Raw genomic sequence first — 22,223 nt, 5'->3', positions numbered from 1 at the left:
AGATGTGGTATACATACATACATCCCCCACACACAATAGACTATTACTCAGCCATAGAAAAGAATGAAATTTTGCCATTTGCAACAACATCGATGGATCTAGAAAATGGAATGCTGAATGAAATAAGTCAATCAGAAAAAGACAAATATCATATGATTTCACTACTCTGTAGAATATAAGAAACAAACAATGAATAAAAGAAATAAACCAAAAGATAAACTCTTAACTAAAGAGAACAAACTCATTTTTACCAGAGGTGAGAGTTAGTGGATGGGTGAAATATGTGAAGGGGATTAAGGTATACTTATCAGGATGAGCATTGTGTACAGAACTGTTGAATTCCTATATTGTACACCTGAAGCTAATATAACACTGTATATTAATTATGCTGAATTTTAACAAGTTAAATAAAAATACATATATGTGCATTATAAAAGCTGTTTAATGGTGAAGGTGATTATTTGGAGAATTTATTTATGTGTGACAGCTCATCTCTGCACTTGCGTAGAACAACTTCCCAACCCCCTGCCACCACCATCTTCCTACATCAGTCTTTTCTTTTCATCAGGTCTCAGTTCAAACCCTGGCTTCTCAATGAAGCTTCCCCTGACCACTTCATTTCAACTTGAACCCACCATTTCAGTTTTTTCTTTGTTATTCACCGTATTTACTTATTTGTTTATTGTAAGCTTTTATCTTCTTGAATATATGCCCCGGGAGAGAACCATGCCCATCTCCCCAACATCCAGCCCAGTGCCTGGTACACAATGAACATTCCATAAATATTTGTTGGAACTGAGAGAATTTCTCCATGATCTTAGGCAAATGAGGTAACATGCTATTTTAAAGAGATCTAAGGATGGTATCGAGACTTTTACACCTTGTGAGCTATCCACCAAGGGAAGAGAGATTTTATAAGTGATGAACAGTTCTAGAATTGATATAAACTTTATAAAGCCAAAGAAAAAATTCTGTCATTCCCAAAATTAGATATAGCTTGTTATACTAATAAACTACTTACCAATTTTGTTTTTTCCTTCTTCATACTTTATTCTTTGTAAAATATGATGTACAATTCTACTTCTTGTGGCGTTGTTGAAGAAAGTATCTTTGTTGTGTATGATGAAGCTGCACACACATATTGAAAACACAAGCCGAAGGTTAATTGGAGGTGATGAATCTAATCTTTGACATAATGTGGTGTTACTCATACAGAGGTGTCTTCAATAGGTCACAGAAAGGGTAGGTCTGGAACAGCATGAGAGCGCCCAGAGAGCACACCAGGGGCAGGAGGTTCACACACCTCAGTAGTTTGGGTTCTTAGTCTCCTGAGCATTAACATAATTATGCCAGGAAGGAGCTGGAGCTAAATGCAATTTAAAAACCTTAAAATAAAATAAAATTTTTCCTCAATAAGGTCATTAGATATATGCGAATAAAAATGTATTTTGTTTTTATCTCCTCTCATCTCTCACCTCATCCCCTTCCATGTCGTAACCACCTGGTTTTTCAGAAATTTTAAGATGTGAAACTGATTTGGGTGCTGAATATGAAAATTAGGTAATAAGCTCTGGTGTAGCTCAGGGCCTCTGTCTGTTCCTTTCCCATGTTCCTTGCATGTTCCTCTCCTAAAGCATATACTTGTATTTGCTTTCTTTATCAGCCAGTGGATGACCCAGCCTCTAAAGTTTCTCACAGAGCTCATACACACACACCAAGACACTGGGCTTTCCTGCGGATACCCCTACCCTACTGAGAACTAAGAGGTTTTAGGTGACAGAGCTTCCAGGACCACAACATCCAGCATGAAGAGGCCATGTCTTCCCTTCCCAGGAATGCGTTTAACGGTATAATATTAGACATACTGTAAGTATAATTGCTTCATAAATTGTGAACTTTATTAACTCAGCAAACTTTTATGAGGTACCTCCTAAGAGTGGGGACATTGTGCAAGGATTATCAATGTGCAAGCCCCTGCCTTCAAAACCCAGCTCAGAAGCCACCTCCCCCAACAGGTCTCCTCACTACTCCAACTCCACTCCTTTCCCACAAATAATGCAGTATGCCTTCCTCTGTGCTACTTCTTATCTTGTGAGTATATTGATTTATCAATTATTCTGTATTTTCACTTCTTTTCATTCATTCATCCACTCATTCATTCAGCAAATGTTTGTTGAGGGCTCTGTCTAGGGTACTGGTTACACAGTAGTAAACAAAACATAAAATCTTTGTTCTTAAGAGGCTTACGGTCTAACAGGAAAGAAAAACCATAAAGGAAGTGAACATGATTGTATGGCAGAGATGGCAGAACCAACCTCCCTTTGCATGTCTGGATACCACACAAAACTGAACTCCCTCAGGACAAAAGGCTGAATCATACTAATTTCTATAGCCCCAGTATCTAGTGAGAGGCTCGTACAAATACAGGTATACATTTTTGAATAGCAGTAAGTGAGGGCCATTGGGATTTATGTTAGGGAAATTGCTATTAAAGTTTTTTCTTCAAGAAGATAGATTCCCAAGAGTTGTTTAAATGCCAGGTGGAAGAGAGAAAACTGACCCAGAGAAGACAGTCCAGGCATGGGATCTGGTTTGGGAACAAGCTGGGAATGGGAGTTTGAGATAACATAAAAAGGGGATAAAGGCCAGAGAATGTGAAAAGAAAATGTAAATCACATGAGTTGGTTCCCTGAGAAGTATTTTCCTCTTTTACTTCCCTAGGATTCTGTTATAGAAAACTATTCTCAGAAAAAGTAATTTGACTTGGTAGATGAGAGATAAATGATATGTGGGTGAATGAGGAAGCTGCAGAGCTTAGCTGGTATTTTCTTTAGGGTTTTCTGAAAACATTTTATTGCACCAAAGAGGGAGAGAAGAAAACCAAAAGTTACACTGAATGCAGTTCCTTTTATTTTATCCTTCTCTACTTTTTCACCTTATTTAAGACAGACCATTCCACTTTAATGTCAAATAAAGGTGCCATTAAAAAAGAGACAAATCAGAAAGTCCATTTTTGACTCACAATACCAGATGATAACTGAAATCTAATAAGTATGACTATGCTTGACGGGACAATTCTGGCCTAAAAGCCCATGTCCCTCCTCCATTAAACGGTTTTCTGCTTTCTTCTCCTTTTATAGCACCACATTACATTTTGTGAGCTCATGTAATCATTCTCTATAATAAGCACTGCAGATGAGCTTCAAAATTTTGTTTTCCTCTTTCTTCTATCTAGGTTGTACCTGGAGCCAGGAGATTCTATAGTGGGAACAAATATATAGGGCACGTGCCAGGCACTATTCTAAGCACCCCAGATATATTAACTCATTAAATCCTTGCAATAACACAGGACATAGTATTTTATAGCTCTGTCTTACAGGTGAAGAATCAGAGAAGGTGAGTGATGCCCCCGAAGTTACTCAACTAAGGAGAGCCAGGATTTCAACTCAGGAAGTCTGACTCCAGAGGTTGCCCTCTTACCCACTCCACTTACCTGTCCCCCTGGGCTAAAAACTTCCTGACTCTTGGAGGCTGACTCTCCTTGAGATCAGCCCAAGAGCTGTTCTGCCTGGAATACTTTCCTTGTTTCCACTAATTCTTTGAGCCTCAGCTCAGGGCACATCTCCCTCTAAGGGTCTTCCTTGAGCCCCTGGGCCTTCCTCCTGAAAAGTAATGTGGTGCTACACTAAGAGAAGGAGGGATAAAACCATTTAATGCAGCTTTAAGTTCTAACATTACCCTTCCTTCCCCCTTAAGACTTTGAAGTGAGACAGTCCACAGAATAAACCCTATTTTGTCACTTACTATGGGTATTGAACTGTCCCTCAACTTCCCTAGATCTTTGTTTCCTCTTTTGTGAAATGGGGATAACACTGTAATTACTTTCATAGCATTTTTGTTTGGAAGAATCAGGCGAGGTGACAAGCATTGCAGAGCCCCACTGTCTGATGTTTAATAAGCTCTCAGAGTTAGCGGTCATCATTGCTGTTGTTTCTATGACATCATATAGAAACTGTCTGCCTACATACTTGACTTCTCTGGATGAGCTTCTTGAGGGCAGGGACCAGCCATGCTCATTTCTGTATTCTAGCACAGGTCTTGGCTCATGATCAGACCTTACAATTGGCTCAAATGAACGGACCTTCTGGAGAACACCTGCTAACACTGGGGGTTATGTGACTAAATATCATCTCGTTATACCTTGGCATCTAATTCTTCTTCCTGGAAATATTTCTACCCATTTCATCTTTTCAGCTACCACCTGAACCATTCTCTCCACAAAGGAGAGAACTGCCAAAGGATTTTCGTACTGGGTATGGAACAATCTCATTTTCTCTGTTTCTCTTTCAAACTGAAGGGCTAAGAGAAGACACAGTGATGACTCTTGACATCGTTGTTCTCAAGCTTTCCTTAGCCACTTAGCCAAAACAACCTTCTTCAAATGATTCACATACACATGTGCATGCACACACATAAGCACCATGTAAGCTGGGCTGTTCTGGCAACCATAAGACTTGGGGGCTCACATCAGGGAGATTCAAATTAAAACTACATTGAGATACCACCTTACACCAGTTAGAATCGCCAAAATTAGCAAGGCAGGAAACAACGTGTATTGGAGAGGATGTGGAGAAAGGGGAACCCTCTTACACTGTTGGTGGGAATGCAAGTTGGTGCAGCCAATTTGGAGAACAGTGTGGAGATTCCTTAAGAAATTAAAAATAGAGCTTCCCTATGACCCTGCAATTGCACTACTGGGTATTACCCCAAAGATACAGATGTAGTGAAAAGAAGGACCATCTGTACCCCAATGTTTATAGCAGCAATGGCCACAGTCACCGAACTGTGGAAAGAACCTAAGATGTCCTTTAGTGGACGAATGGATAAGGAAGATGTAGTCCATATACACTATGGAGTATTATGCCTCCATCAGAAAGGATGAATACCCAAGTTTTGTAGCAACAGGGATGGGACTGGAAGAGATTATGCTGAGTGAAATAAGTCAAGCAGAGAGAGTCAATTATCATATGGCTTCACTTATTTGTGGAGCATAACAAATAACACAGAGGACATGGGAGATGGAGAGGAGAAGGAAGTTGAGGGGAATTGGAGGGGGAGATAAACCATGAGAGACTATGGACTCTGAAAAACAACCTGAGGGTTTTAAGGGGCAGGGGTTGGGAGGTTGGGAGAGCCTGGTGGTGGATATTATGGAGGGCACATATTGCATGGAGCACTGGGTGTGGTGCATAAACAATGAATTCTGTTACACTGAAAAGAAATTTTAAAAATTAAAAACTTAAACTGTAATTTAAAAAAATAAAAGTTATGCTCAGGGCTCCTGGGTGGCTCAGTTGATTAAGTCACTTTCTTTAGCTCAGATCATGATCCTGGTGTCTGGGGACTGAGTCCAGCATCAGGCTCCATGCTTGGCAGGGAGTCTACCTCTCCCTCTCACTATTCTGGCAAACCTAAGACTTGGGGGCTCACATCAGGGAGATTCAAATTAAAACCACATTGAGATACCACCTTACACCAGTTAGAATCGCCAAAATTAGCAAGGCAGGAAAAAACGTGTGTTGGAGAGGATGTGGAGAAAGGGGAACTCTCTTACAATGTTGGTGGGAATGCAAGTTGGTGCAGCCACTTTGGAGAACAGTGTGGAGATTCCTTAAGAAATTAGAAATAGAGCTTCCCTATGACCCTGCAATTGCACTACTGGGTATTTACCCCAAAGATACAGATGTAGTGAAAAGAAGGGCCATCTGTACCCCAATGTTTATAGCAGCAATGGCCACAGTCACCGAACTGTGGAAAGAACCAAGATGTCCTTCAACGGATGAATGGATAAGGAAGATGTGGTCCATATACACTATGGAGTATTATGGAGGGCACATATTGCATGGAGCACTGGGTGTGGTGCATAAACAATGAATTCTGTTACACTGAAAAGAAATTAAATTAAATGGTGAAAAAAAAAAAAGACTTGGGGGCTCAGTCTCTGAGGTGTCAGTGCTCTGTACTGTCTTAGAAACTCTGCTTTCATACATTAATGGCAGATCAGCAAACTGGTACAAATTCTATAATGGCCATTTAGCCAAGTCTAACAAAATTATATATTATATATAAATATATGTGTTTATAATATTAATAACTATGTATAATATACATATATACATATCTTCTGACCAGCAATTCTTTTAGAAATTTATTCTACGGGGGCGCCTGGGTGGCTCAGTGGGTTAAAGCCTCTGCCTTCGGCTCGGGTCATGATCTCAGGGTCCTGGGATCGAGCCCCTCATCGGGCTCTCTGCTCAGCGGGGAGCCTGCCTCCTCCTCTCTCTCTCTGCCTGCCTCTCTGCCTACTTGTGATCTCTGTCAAATAAATAAATAAAATCTTAAAAAAAAAGAAATTTATTCTACAAATATATTTATCCATGTGCAAAATGACAGATAATAAAATTATGGCATGGGTTATAACAGCAAAATTCTAAAAATGACTTAAGTAATTCACCAGTGGGAGTAAAGACAAATTATAGTACAATTCGACAATGAAATACTCTGCATCTATAAAGAGATTAAGGGTGTTCAGTGTAGATATAAGAAAATCTTCAAGGTACTACAGAGGAAAACAAGGTTCAAAATAGACAGCTATTTGCTTTTTTTTTTAAGATTTTATTTATTTACTTGAGAGAGAGAGAGAGAGAGAGAGTACACAAGCAGGAGAAGGGCAGAAGGAGAAGCAGACTCCCTGCTGAGCAGGGAGTCAGACTTGGGGCTCAATCCCAGGACCCCAGGATCATGACCTGGGGGAACAGCAGATGCTTAACCAACTGAGGCACCCAGGTGCCTCATGGCTATTTGTATCAAAGGGAAAAACATACACATATAAGGAAGTACATATAAATGTAATGATGTATTTATTTGCTTGCACATGCACAGGTGGCTACAGAAAGGACATACAGACATCCAGAAATACTAGCCTCTGGGGAGAACTAGGTGGCTGGGAAGGAAGGAAACGTCACTGACACATTTAGGAAATTTTTATCATACATTAAGTACTACCTATAAAAAAACATGAAAGGGGCACCTGGGTGGCTCAGTGGGTTAAAGCCTCTGCCTTCAGCTCGGGTCATGATCCCAGGGTCCTGGGATCGAGCCCCACATCGGGCTCTCTGCTCAGCAGGGAGCCTGCTTCCTCCTCTCTCTCTGCCTGTCTCTGCCTACTTGTGATCTGTCTGTCAAATAAATAAAATCAATCTTTTAAGAAAAAAAAACATGAAAATTTTAAAGAGAAAATGCAGTTTCTGTTCTAGGTTGTTCTCTCCTCCACCCTAGAGGATAAGGAGAGAAATACACTGAATTGGCAGAGGAATAATTTTGTGATTGAAGCTCTGCACATACGTCTCCTTATTCGACCCTTTGGAGTAGTTATATAATATGCCCAAAGTCACACAACTGAGGAAGGATTCAAAACCCATCTGTCAGTTCCAAATTTTCCCATTCATTTGTAAAAGGAACTGCTGAGAGCATATGCCTGCCTGTATGCATGTGTGTGTGAATGGCACTTTCTGGATGCTTTCATCTTGTCCCATGAGGAAGACCCTGCTGACTTGTCACCAAGTAATGGGCAAACCCAAGCCTGAAGTTCCTATAGACTCCCCTCTAGGGTCTCTACTCTCCTGCTTTCTCTGGAGGTCAGCAGCCCTCCGTTTTCACTTGGTGAGCCTCCCAATCTCCTCCATAGGATGAAGGGCAAAAATTGGAAGAGAATATGTGATGAAATGATGTTTTAGCTACAGACTCTCTGAGGCTGTGGTTATTTGCACTCAGTTATATGTTCTCCCATAGCCAACCACCCACAGCAGCGTTGTCAAGTACTGTGATAGGCTGGCTGTAAACATTCTGTAAATGTTCTGCTTGTTCTGAGCAAAGAACTGATCACTGGGAGTGTTTCATGTGGAGGTGGACAGTGGGTACAAAGGAATGTGGGTGTTATGCATGTATGTATTTTGAATGAAGATAATGCAAAGGTGGAACCAATCTAGTTTCTCTCCTCAGAGGAGCATCTATTCTTATTAGATAAAATGAGAAACACACAAACATTCGAGGGTGTGAATTGGGGAAAGGTGTTCATTAGACCTGGGTAAAAAATCAGCTTATCATTAAATGTGTTACTTTTAAACAAATACAAGCTCTTTTTTTTTTTAACTTTCCTTTTAGGCATATTAAGATATGACTACACTTTCTTCACATTTAGTACAAATTACCTAGAGTCCAGTGTTATTGAGTAAGAATTTCTGAGATAGTGAAAATATTCTTTATCTATGCTATCCAATATGATAGCCACTAGTCACATGTAGCTACTGAACATTTATAATGGGGATAGCACAAATGAGAAAGTAAATTTTTACTTAATTTTAACTGATTAAAATTAAAATATAAATAGTCACATGTGGCTAGTAGATGGACAATTGCCTTGAATGTGAATGATAACTTGAGCATGTGGGCAAATCCTCAATAATGGGATCCTTATCCTGCATCTCCCTTTGACTACAAAACTGGAGCAGGAGAGTGAGTAAGGGTGAAAATGCTCTATAAGACTGTGTACAGGTCTTGGGTTCAAGTCTTCCTCTTCATTTTAGTTGTGTGGCTTTGGGGAAGTCAATGAGTTTCTTTGAGACACGGTAACTTGTCATGAAATGAGGGTTATGGTGTGTTAGTTGCCCAAGAATAGGGATCACAAAGTGAGACTATAAAGTACCGAGACAGATCATCAAACCTAGTTGGTAGATGACTGGGCAACTCAAAGCAAACATGTTCCAGAGAAAATTCTTGATCTATACCCTTGTAAGGTAAAAATCTGCTTCACCCCTCTCCTTTTCCATCTTAAAAAAATAGCATGTGACACATCCAAATTCTCAAGTCATAAACTTAGATGCATCCTCTATCCTCTCTTTATCTCATGTTCAATATGCAATCAAATTCTTTGAGCTCCTCTTCACAAATGTTATCTTGAATCTGATCTTTATTACCCTCTTTCCTTTGAAGTTGTTTCCAAGAGCACTATAATAATTTCCTAACTATTCCATTTTCACTTTCTTCCATCAGTTCATTCTCTACATAGTAAGGATCTTTTAAAACAAGTAAAATCTCATCCCTCTTCTGCTTAAAACTCTTCACCAACTTCCCATGGATTTAGAATAAAACCTAAACTTCTTTCCATGGTCCACATGTTCCTGCTACATGGTCTGGTCTTGCCTACACCAATGCATTTATCTCTTCTCCTCCTCCTCTCGCTCATTATAAACCAGAAACATTGTCTTTTCTTCTGCCCTGAAAAATCCCAGCTTGACACTGTCCAGGGCTTTTGTTCATACAACGCCTAGATTTTTGCACAACTGTTTGTTTCCAACATTTGGGTATCAATTTAAATGTCACCTTTAATACCTTAGCCAGGATAGTTACTCACCTGTCCCTCAAGTCTCTCTTTCTCTCTCATTACCTTATTGTTTTTCCTATGTTTTACTCTCTGAACTTTTTTTTGGTGGTGGTGGTGGTGGGAGATATGTATCTACATGTTCATTGTCTGCCCACCTTCCTCTATAGAGTGATTGCAACCACTTACTGACTCCACATGAAACCAGTGGAAGAACTGGCCAGCTTAAGCAGCAGAACTGCTGAAATAAAAAAATCATGAGCAAATAAGATGTATTTTAAGTCAAATTTTGTGAGAGATTGTTATGTAGCAATAGATGACCGATAAATATACCAGTCTTTTCTTTCTTTTTTTTATTAATTTTTTATTTTTTCAACGTAACAGTATTCATTATTTTTGCACCACACCCAGGGCTCTATGCAATCCATGCCCTCTCCAATACGCACCACCTGGATCCCCCAACCTCCCACCCCCCGCCTCTTCAAAACCCTCAGATTGTTTTTCAGAGTCCATAGTCTCTCATGGTTCACCTTCCCTTCCAATTTCCCTCAACTCCCTTCTCCTCTCCATCTCCCCATGTCCTCCATGCTATTTGTTATGCTCCACAAATAAGTGAAACCATATGATAATTGACTCTCTCTGCTTGACTTATTTCACTCAGCATAATCTCTTCCAGTCCCTTCCATGTTGCTACAAAAGTTGGGTATTCATCCTTTCTGATGGAGGCATAATACTCCATAGTGTATATGGACCACATCTTCCTTATCCATTCGTCCGTTGAAGGGCATCTTGGTTCTTTCCACAGTTTGGCCATTGCTGCTAGTCTTTTCTGATGGTTAGAATTGTATTATTTCAAAAAGAAAAGTGAAAGCTAATGCTTTGAAAATATTTCAGAAAACTTTCTCAATTAGACTTTTAAATAGAGATTTATTTTTTAACAAGGAGAAGCAGAGGTGATATGGTTAACTGTCACTTAAATTATGTCCTCAAGTTAATGAAAATCTAAGTAGGAACAAAGCAACCAATTAATTTTTTATGTGACAAGGCCTATTTTGAGAGATTTTTTTGGTTTTCAGGCACTGTAGTGCAATAACTAGCTTCTTATCTTAAGTGTAGTTGTTATGACTAAAAGGATGAGATAACTATCAGACCAAACATATAATACATGTAATATTCAGAGTTCTGACCCTTTGGTAAAGATTTTAAAGCCTCTTCATAGGATTAAGGTGACAAGCTGCTGAAATAGAAGGCAAAGTGAAACATTTTTCTTGTTCCATTGGTCATTTCTAATTCTACTTCATGGCATAGTTTTTCTATTTGAACCTTAAATACAAATTAAGAAATACTTGCTCTTGAGACTTCCAGGTAAATATGGGAAATTAAACACTTGCATTTAATTTCAGCATCCCCTTCACCCGACTTCTAGAGGCCATGAAAACCCCATGAAAATAACAGTCATGTTTACGTGTGTGTGTGTGTGTGTGTGTATGCTTATTTTTTTCTTTTTTTAAGATTTTACTTATTTGAGAGAGAGAGAGAGAGAGAGAGAAAAGAGAGCACACAAGCCGGGGGAAAGGCAGAGGGAGAGTGAGAAGCAGATTCCATGAGTAGGGTGCCCAATGCAGGGCTGCATGTGTTTACATACAGGTATAAACCCTCAAGGAACAAAGAGAGCAGAAAGCAACAGCAAAAATGTTAAAATGTGAGAAGCAGACGAACAGGTAGTAACAGACTTAGCAGATTCCCAAACCAGCTCTGTGCAAGACCAAAAGCAATCATATTTATACTATAATATCTCACAAAATTTTAGAACAGGGGCATCAGTGGCCTCTAGAAGTCGGGTGAAGGGGATGCTGAAATAAGTACTGGTTGAAAGCTGCTTAGGAAGAAGTTAGATCCCAAGGTCTTCACCTATACTTTAACAGAAGCCTGGAGAGTTGTGTTTTGGGTTTTTTTTGTGAGGATTTTTTTTTTTTTTTTTTTTTTTTTTTTTACATAGGGTAATAATACAACCCCTGAACTTTAAAACCTCAGAATGGGTAGGGGTAGGGGAACCATAGTGAAAATTGGAGGACCAAGTGAATGTTTGCATCCTGGAAGCTGAGATTCCTGTCTCCATCCACTTAGGCTCTGAAACATTGGCAGCCAAGTTTTGACTTTCTAGGCAGGACACTGGCAGAGACTTCTCTGGGGAATCTGACCAGCGTAAGATGAAAGATATGAAGACAGAGAGATTGGAGACTCCAAAATGAACGCCCCCCCTACCCAACCATTTCCCTAGAACAAAACTACCAGTTGATAACCCCACCCATTACTCTGAAACTGTACTCAAGTTTTACATTTCCTATTCTTTCACATGGACAGTCAGCCAAAGATTACTGGGTATCTGAAGAAATTCATTAACGAAAGATAGAGAATAATAAAGATAGTAAAAAATAAACAGAAACATGTTAGAGGATATTAGGCTATGTGGAGTGATGAAACATTAAAAAAAATCATTATGCTCAGAAAGATAAGATATTATAATGGTGAAAAAAAGCTCAAAATATGATTTTTAAAAACCAGAACATTATGAAAGTCAAAATAGCCCTTGTAAATTAAAATAAAATTATAGCATAATTTAAAAACTTAGTAGAAGCATTTGAAAATAAGTTAAAATTTTCCAGAAAATAAGTTGAGAAAAATCTCCTAGAGCAAAAATTTACAGATGAACAAAAAGCAGAGAAAAGACAGACATGAGAGGATCAACTAGGAATTCTATAAAGAAAGAAAAAGGGATAAATTGTGTGCAAAATTCAGAAATTATTCAAGAATATTTCCCTGAACTGAAAAAGAGTATTCAAGATGAAAGGGTCCACTGATGATTCATTAAAACAGACGAACACAGAGCCACCTCAAGATATGTTACTGTGATTATTTCAGAACACTGGGGACAAAGAGAAAACCATACAAACTCACATTATAATAGAATTAAGAATTGGAATATTTTTGAAGTCCCAAGTAGCAATACTGAGTTTTGGAATGAAAGGAGCAAGACCTTCAAAATTTTGAGGGAAAAATATTTATGATCAAGTGATCAAGAAGAGAGAAACAATAAATATTTGTACTACAGCTGCTATAAGAAAGTACCACAGATTGGGTGGCTTAAACAAAAGAAATTAATTTTCTCTAGTTCTGGAGGAAGAAACTGTCTCAAGTCTAGATGGAATTACTTCTCATAAACCCAAAAGATTGCAGGCAAGAAAAGGGGAAGGAAAACTGCAGGGAAGAGGAGAAAAGAGGACGAGAGAAAAAAGCATTATCTTATACTTGCTAGCAACACAGACCAGTCCTAAATTATCTCCATCTTTAGCGATGGACTGAGAAAATCAATATACGTAGAACACACATATAGCAAAATTATCTATTCATATACCAGGTACGTGTATTACTGACAGGCAAATTTACTGAACGTTTACCATGGCCATTGATATACTGTACTGATTTTCAAAATACATGGGTAGTATTAAGAATCCCAATTTAGAGATAAAGAAACTGATGCTCAGAACCACACAGCTTTTGAGTTGCAGTGCTGGGATTGGGGGCCCAGGTCTCACAGACTCCAGAGCCTGTGTGAGCTCAGCCACTAAGCCTTAAGGACAGACACTGATTCATTGATCCTTGTCCAGCCTTGCACGATGCCTGTCATAGAACTGTTGCTTGATGTTGACTGAACCGGAATGGATAGTCAGCACGAAAACATGAAAGCACAGCAGCATTTACATTTAGTAGAGATCACTATTATTTCCCATTCAAAAGTGAGCCAAAATGAAGAGGAAATCATTTTTTAAAAATCTATAAAAAAACAAGTTTGGAAACCTAGTGATTTCCCAATTAATCCTCAGAAAAATCCAATTTAGAATAACCCAGGCCTCAGCTCTCTACTAATTAGAGTGCTACTGTAATTGAGTCAATAGTAAGGTTTTGCCTGATTTACTGAGGCAATTATCACTGCATAAATTGATCATTCAGTGACTCATCTGTGGCTACTGTCTTAGACTGGTCTTGGTTATGGGTCTTATTTTTATATTCCTTTACTGAAGCTGAGTAGGACTGAGTGCTGACCAAAGGGACAGATCTATCTACTTTCTTGCAGTTCATCTATATTGCTGTGGTCAGCAAAGACCTAGAAACCCTGCCAAGCATCCACAAAACTTGGAAGTTGGTAAAAATTTATTCTCCATAATTCCCTGGTCTTTTTTCTTTTTTGATGTTTCCCCCGCTCTTCCATCTTAGTGAGATCCTTTATCTATCCCTACTGCAGCCAAAGCACTCTGTCTTAGCTCTTCCTTCCTCCTCTTTATTTTTTTTTAAAGATTTATTTATTTGAGAGAGAGCGAGGGGGCAAGTGAGCAGGAGTGAGGGTTGGAGGGAGAGGGGAGAGAGAAGCAGGCACCCCAATGAGCAGGGAGCCTGATGCTGGTCTGGATCCCAGGACCCTGAGATTATTGATCTGAGCCGAAGGCAGACACTTAACCGACTGAGCCACCCAGGACCCAGGCACTTCTCCTCTTCTTTATTTTTAAATCTTTAGAAAAGAGCTGATGAGCTTACTCATAATGGGTTATGAATGAAGAATACATTAAAACTTCCATCTTGCCCAGGGACATTTATTTTAAATGCAGATGACTTTAGCCAAAGGATTAAAGTTCACATTGTTAAACTCCAGTTGTACCATTAAACTCCATGCTACTGTCTTAGCTCCCTCTTCTCTACTCTCGTCTGTAATGCTGGAACAAAGACTCTGCCAAATACAGCTCTCCTTGTGGCTGGCTCTCTGATATGTTCTGCTAGCTGGGGGCACTATAGGGGGACTGGAAGGGGAAAAACAGCAGGTGAAAGGATCTGGTCTTTCATGTTTGCTTTGTGTCCTGACAACATTGATCCAGCAGTGATTCTTCAATCTCAAAGTGGCAGTTGGTTCCAATTTCCATCTTAAAACAAACAAACAAACAAACAAGCAAACAAACAAACAAACAAAACACCCCAGATTGGACCCACCACATTGCCCCACAACCCAGAGGTACTAACACCAGCAGGGTAGTATTTCCTCCTCAGAGGTATTGGGGTCAGTTCCAGCTTGAAGGTTCTGGTAAAATCAATTTCTTCCTTCAGACACCCTAGCCCTAGGGGCAGTAGCTTCTTCCCACACCTCCTGCAGTTAATAACTGTGTGGATCCAGTGCTCCTTTTATGACATTTTAGTTCTCTGACATCTATTTTATGGATTCCCAGCATTAACATCCATGCTGAAAAAAACTGCTGGGTTTCAGTTTTCCTGAGTGGGACCTGAGAGGTCCAGGGAGCTAGAAAGAGAAACACCCTTCAGGGAAAAGGCTTTCTCTCTCTTTGAAATCATACACAACATAAACAACCATCTACCTATCCTGCTTGTTAATCTGATAAGAATATCACCAGCAACATCACAATGCTTTCTGAATTTGAATTTTGAAATATTTTAATTCCAAGTCTGGTTTCTACCCTACAGAGCTTTTCTCTTATCTGTCTTTGCTTACTTGTATGGAAACTTTCTTTCCTAAAAATATGGAGGATGTTCAAAACAAAGCAAAAACAGTGTAAGACATCATCTGAACCTTAGCAGAGCTACAGACTAATGTGCTATATAAATGTGACAGAACAAAATAATATTAACATAAGGTATTCCTAGGCACAATCCTTTATTATTCCCAATTTGCTGCTTTTCTTTGTGAAGATTATATATCCCTACCCATTATCATGGACTTGTAGTTCCTCTTCCTGGGGAGAAGTACAATTTCCCATCCCATTTCCATGCTTGGCCCTAAGATGTGTTTTGGTCAATGGAATATAAACAGAAATGATTATGGCACATCTGAGCAGAAATTTTAAGAGCCAATGTGTGGCTCTACCATTACTTTTTCCCTCTGCCATGAGAATGTATGTCCTAGGTATAGGTTGCATCTTCAGCCAATATCCCATAAGAAAAAAACATGTAAAGCAGAGCCTCAGCTGGCCCATAGCTAGCATATTATGTGAGCAAGAAATAAATAAGATGCCTTGAATAAGACATTGGGGTTTGAGGGATGTTACTGTAGCAGAACCTAGCATAATCTGACTGGCACTGTCTCTAAACCAACAAAGACAATCCTGTAATTTATGAGTTAATTTACTCTGTCCTGAAGAGGGTGAATTTTTTTTTTCTTCCTTGTGGAAAAGCTATGCCAGTCCCAGTAACAAAGTGATGGGAGAGAGGGGTAAGGCTTATGGGGAGGAGAGGAGTGAAAGGCTGTGAAGGCTTCAGTGGAGGAAAGAAATTTGTGTCAGAGGTAGTAAGGGAAGGTGTGAAGGAAGAAGAAAGGATAACAAGTGGTTGCTGAGACCATGTACTTGGCTGTTTTGTGTCCTTTGAGAAACTCGAGTGAAAACTGGAAATCCCTTCTAATTACTTTTGGCTGCTGAATTGTGCTTTGTGCAAGATATGGAAACAAATAATTGTGGTACAATATAATCATTCCTGTAATCATAGTATTTACAAAAGCTAATGGGCCCAGAAGTCTAATACCATCTGCATGAGATACAATGGGTTTCACAAAGATGACAACATCTGAACTAGATCCTGAGGGAAGAACAAGCTTTCACCAGATAGTGAGAGCGAAGAGCACACCTTAGGAACACATAACAGGAGTCACAAGGTAGCCTCCAGTGCTGCATGGTAAGAACTTTCGGCATACCCAGCCTCAGGGGCTGGGAGGAGGGAAGAAAACAGCTTTGCGTGCCATGCCCTAAGGAGTTTGAACTTGATGCCAAAGGGCTTAGGGTATCTTTGAAAGCTGTTAAGCAAGAAAGCAGTGCTACCACATATGGCAGTGCATTTTATTCACTGCTAAGAGATGAGGAAGAGTGCCTGGCTAAGGGATAAGGAAGGGTGGAAAGCCAAGATATTCTGCTTGTCAATCTGTGGGCTGTGAATTCTTAGAGGAAGGGTGGACTAATGGTACAAAGGTGCTATGTGAGCTACGAGTAGGAGCCTTGCATGTGCTCCAGCTACATGGATATGGTAGATAGGGGAGTTGGGAAATATGAAGGAGTTGAGCAGACTTACAATTTTTCATGTAACAGTTGGTGGCCAGTTTGACTAAGGCAGTGGCAATGAGGTCAGAAAGGAGGAGCTAGGACCAAAAGGACTAAGCGGTGATGGTAGACAATGAGGAAGAGGGTAGTGTCAAGTTTGGTCAACATGCAGTGGTGATACCATTAAATCAGGAGTGAAAAATACAAAATTGATATTGTGGGTATCATACTGGGGGTGAGAGAAGTGGAAAATGAGAATCAAATTTATTTCCAAGGATAAAGATATTTCTAAGACATGGTTCTGAATTAGCAATCATTTGAATAAAGTACTATTCACAAAGGCCACAGGTTTAACTCCTGAATTCCCCCACCAGTGCCATTCTCAGATGTAAGAGATACCCTGTCCAGACTCTGGATTTTAGAGGACTCATAAATCAGCCTCCCCAGATATATTTCTTCCCCTGGGGTAGAGTATTGGCAAGGCCAAGAGGGTATGCCCACCTGGAGCCTTTCCCCAAATCACCAAGGCCACTTCTGGTCTCTGTGGTCCTCTAACGCCTACCTCCTAAAGACAGTTCTATGCTTACTAGGTAGCCAAGATGTTTGCAGGGAAATGGATGGCACCTGGACAGGGGGTCTGGGTGTTCACATACATGAGCCTGAGGCCCCTCAGTGTGGGACAGAGCTAGGTATGGGAAGAGAAAAGGACAAGCCAGGAGGGTGGGGGGAAATCATTCTCCCCACACCCCACCAATGGAACAGATTTCTAAGAATTTTGAGAACTTAGAATTTCAGGTATTTATGCAGGTGTATTTGTCAAGGTAGTTTAAAAGAAGCTGTTATACTTGTTAAAAATGATTTATTACTTTTAATTATTTAGATATATGGTCTATAAGCTTCATTTGTACTCTTGCCCCAAGCCTTACAATTGTTAGAATCAGGACTGCCCTTCCCTTAGATTCAAGAGTGTAGGTTTAAAAGAGATAAATCTATTGTCTTTCATCCCCAAATCCTAATGAAGATAAATATGAGAGCCTGGGTTTGAGTATGCTAACAGTATATGTGAGAGTGAGCTCATGGAATCTCATTGTTCAGGAGGATTTCCTGCTTCTGCCAGCTCTATAACTCAGATAACTGGCTAACCGTCTCTGTTCCATTTCTCTATTTCTAAATGGATATAACAATACTACTAGTCTCATGAGTAACCTGATATCTAGTGAGTGATGAATGTTAGCTGTGGTATTTTAGAAAGAGCACGGATTTGAAATCAGGCAGATTTGGGTTCTAACCCCAAAGTCTGCTTGTTACTGTGTAGCCTTGGGTAAAGTACTTAACTTCTCTGAGCCTGGGTTCTATCTTTTATAAAGTAAGGATAATGAAATTATGTTGTGGGGTTATTGCAAAGGTCAAATAAGATAATGAATGGAGAATGGGCAGCACAGAATTCCCCCACTGATCTCCCTTGTTCCTTCTGACCATTGGTCCAGATGACATAATGCACAGTGTGATTATTCAACATGCAATCCATCCACAAATGCAGTCCTCATCCTTTTGCTTCCCTTTTTGTTAACCCTTGCTTATTTTATCTTACATAAATTTGGCAAAACTTCCCTTTTCCTATGAATGCTTTAAATTGTTTTTCTACCATTTTATGAGTAATAGCATCTTTCTCATCACATTTAATATGCTCAAGTTAAAAATTTAAATTAAAAAATATGTTCACATATATAGATATATATATGACCACAAAATAACATTCTCTACTACAGTATAATACTTGGCACACAATACACTAAAAGTATTTGTTGAATAAATTGATGAAAGAAATTGAACATGACACCAACAAATGGAGATATTCCATGCTAATGGACTTGAAGAATTAATATTGTTAAAATGTCCTTACTACCCAAAGCAATCTACAGACTTGATGCAAAATACCAACACCATTTTTCATAGAACTAGAACAAATAAAACTCAAATTTGTATGGAACCACAAAAGACCTTGAATATCCAAAGCAATCTTGAGAAAGAAGAACAAAGCTAGAGGTATCATAATCCCAGATTTCAAGATATACCATAGTAATCAAGAAAGTATGGTACTGGCACAGAAATAAACACACAGGTCCATGGAATAGAACAGAGAATTCAGAAATAAACCCATGCTTAGATGGTCAATTAATCTACAGTGAAGGAGGCAAGAATACATAATGGGGGAAAAGACAGTGGAAATGACAGTATTTTCAATTAAGTGATACAGGGTAAACTGGATAGCTACATACAAAAGAATGAAACTTGACCACTTTCTTCAACCATACACAAAAATAAATTCAAAATGGACTAAAGACCTAAATGTGACACCTGAGATCATAAAAATTGTAGAAGAGAACACAGGCAGTAATACCTTATATATCAGCCTTAGCAACATTTTATTAGATATCTCTCCTTGGGCAAGAGAAACAAGTGCACAAATAAACTATTGGAACTACACCTAAACAAAAAGCTTTTGCACAGCAAAGGAACCATCAACAAAATAAAAAGACATCTACTGAATGGGAGAAGATACATCCAATAAGGGGTTAATATCTTAGAATATATACAGAACTGATACAACTTGACACCAAAAAACAAGAAACCCAAACCAAAATCAAACAAACAAACAAATAAAAAAACACCTCCAACTAATCTGATCTTAAAATGGGCAAAAAGGGCGCCTGGGTGGCTCAGCTGGTTAAGTGTCTGCCTTCGGCTCAGGTTATGATCCCGGGGTCCTGAGATCGAGTCCTGCATTGGGCTCCCTGCTCAGTGGGGAGCCTGCTTCTCCCTCTGCCTCTCTCTCTCTGTCTCTCATGAATAAATAAATAAAATATTAAAAATAAAATAAAATGGGCAAAGAACCCGAACAAACATTCTTCCTGAGAAGATATACAAATAGTCAACAGACACATATGAGAGTGCTCAGCATCACTCATCATCAGGGAAATGCAAATCAAAACTACAATGAAATATCATGTTATACCAGCCAGAATGGCTAGAATCAAAATGACAAAAAAAAAAAAAAAAAAAAAAAAACAAGTGTTGGAGAGGTTTATATGGAGAAAAAGGAACCTTCATGTACTCTTGGTAAAAATGTAGAAAACAGTATGAAGTTTCCTCAAAAAATTAAAAATAGAAATACCATATGATCAAGTAATTCCACTGCTAGATATTTATCCAGAGAAAACAAAGACACTAATTCAAAAAGATATATATACCCCTATGTTTATTGCAACATTATTTACAACAGCCAAGATACAGAAGCAACTCATGTTCATCCATAGATGAGTAGAGTTGCTACACACACACACACACACACACACACACAGGAATATTACTCAGCCATAAAAAAGAATGAAACCTTGCCATTTGTGACAACACGGATGGACCTAGAGGGTATTATGCTAAATGAAATAAGTCAGACAAAGCCAAATACCATATGACTCCTCTTATATGTGGAATCTACAAACAACAACAACAACAACAACAAACAAATTAACAAAGAAACAACCCAAAAAACAGACCTTTAAGTATGGAGAATGAATTGGTTGTTGCCATAGGGGAAGGGCTGGGGGAATGGATGAAATAGTTAAAGGGATTTATGAGGTACAAACTTCCAGTTATAAAATAAATAAGTCACAGAGATGAAAAGAACATGGGGAATATAGTCAACAATATTGTAATCATGTTATATGGTGACAGATGGTGACTACCCTTACCATGGTGAAAACTGAGTAATGTATAGAATTGTTGAATCAGTATGTTGTAAACCTGAAACTAATCTAACACTGTATGCTAATTATTCTTCGGTAAAAATGTATTGTTGAATGAATGAGTTAGCAAATGAAAAAAACTATTTACAGATGGATAAATGGCAAAAAACAAAACAAAACAAAACAAAAACCCTTCTCAGTGGCTTATTCATAGTTGGTCCTACAGATACTAAAAGAACATAGCTAACTAACTGCTGGGTCTCCAGGCACCCAAAGTTACATTTTCCCACAAGATTAGGTGCATCTTTTGCCTCTTAAACTGAACTCATTAAGTTATGTCCTACTTAAAAGAAGCCACGTCATCTTCAGAAACATAAATCTCAGGCTGTGCGGCTTGTTTCATTTTCAACTCAGTATAAAACTTTCCAGGACAGAGATTGGGTTCCCCTGACTTTATGGATCAATAATAAAACAACCTGCATATTGAGGATCCTAATGCCAAGTAAGTGATTGCAATAAAAAATGTGTTGTGAGACCTGCTGTAAGTCATGGGGGCACTAAAAGAACATTAATCCTATCTAAATCAATATCAGTATTTCTTTGCCTGAAGGACCCTCTAAAGATTTCAGATTGATGAAAACACCAGAAAAACTCCAAACAGAAAATACAAAAAAAAAAAAAAAAAAAAGGCACATACTGGAAGAATCTGTAGTTTCAGCCATCCATGTTGACAGGAGTTAGAAAACAAATGTACGTATAGTAACTGATAAATGTGAAATGGCAGTGTATCCTGCATTTAGTCAGTTTGGGCAGCTATAAAATATTACCATAGACTGGGAGGTGTCTTCTCAACAAATGAAATTTATTTCCAGGAGATTGGAAATCTGAGATCATGGTGGTAGTGTGGTCAAGATCTGGTGAGGGTCCTCTCTGCTGGTTGCAGACTCCTGGTTGTATTCTCCTATAGTTGACAGACAGTCAGCTAGCTCTCTGGTCTCTTCTTTAAGGCACTAATCCCTTTCATGAGCACTCCAGCATCATGGCCTAATCACCTCCTAAAGGACTCACCTCCTAATATTATCAAAGTGGGGATTAGATATAACATATGAATTGGAGGGCGCATAAACTTTCAGTCCATAACATACCTACAACATTGAAAAACATTTAGATTGAAAGGAATGCTACTCCAGTTCAGGTCAGATATTTAACTTTGCAAAAATTAGTCTTTGTCCTTTATTCACTATATAACTTGCCCTTTATGCACTAACTGCAACTTTTCAGAGATTCTTCTAAGAATTTTCATTGTATTCGTGGTTCATCATCATTCCCAAACATATCTACTAACTACTGAGTGTTTTCTAAGGGCCAGGTATTGGACTAAATATTTTGCACAAGTCATTTAATTTAATGTCCCTAAATCCTACTGCCACAATGCTTTCTTCCTTCTTTATTTTCCTTCTTCCCTGTCTTCTGTTCTGGACCCTTGGGGCTATGCAGATTGGCCAGTTTATATAGTTGTGCTAGACAAAACAATGTCAACATCCTAATCCCTAGAACCTATGACTATTTTAAGCTATATGGCGAAAAAGAATTATTTCAGATAGAACTAAGGTTACTTCTCAACTGAATTCAAGGTAGGGAGATTATCCTGGACCATTCAGGCAGGTCCCAGGTAATCACAGGGGTCCTTAAAAATGGAAGAGGAAGGAAGAAGAGTCAGAGAAGGAGGGGAGATGACAGAAGCTGGGTCAGAGTGAAATGATGTGATGTGAAAAGAACTCAACCACCATTGCTGGCTTTGCAGTTGAAGGGAGGGGCCCAGAGCCAAGAATGCAGAAGCCTCCAGAAGCTGGAGAGAACTAAGAAATGGGTTTTCCCCTGGAGCCTTTAAAATAGAAGGCAGGTTGCCACACCTTGATTTTAGGCTGGGGAGACCCATGGCAGACTTCT

At 39.1% G+C, this 22,223-nt stretch overlaps 1 protein-coding gene across 6 annotated transcripts in view; it reads right to left on the bottom strand.

Moving 5' to 3' along the window:
• Positions 1-22,223, bottom strand: part of ANO4 (anoctamin 4) — a 450,000-nt gene that overhangs the window by 112,818 nt on the left and 314,959 nt on the right. For all 6 annotated transcript variants that reach the window (XM_032844283.1, XM_032844285.1, XM_032844284.1 and 3 more), the window contains one exon: positions 1,022-1,128. In XM_032844283.1, coding sequence (XP_032700174.1) covers positions 1,022-1,128 — 107 coding nt within the window. The remainder of the gene's footprint in view (positions 1-1,021; positions 1,129-22,223) is intronic.

Source organism: Lontra canadensis, unplaced genomic scaffold (genome assembly GCF_010015895.1).
Source record: "Lontra canadensis isolate GAN:19392208 unplaced genomic scaffold, GSC_riverotter_1.0 scaffold150, whole genome shotgun sequence".
Classification (NCBI taxonomy): Eukaryota; Metazoa; Chordata; class Mammalia; order Carnivora; family Mustelidae; genus Lontra; species Lontra canadensis.
The sequence above is the reverse complement of the archived record's forward strand: the minus strand, read 5'-3'. Positions and strand labels throughout refer to the sequence as shown.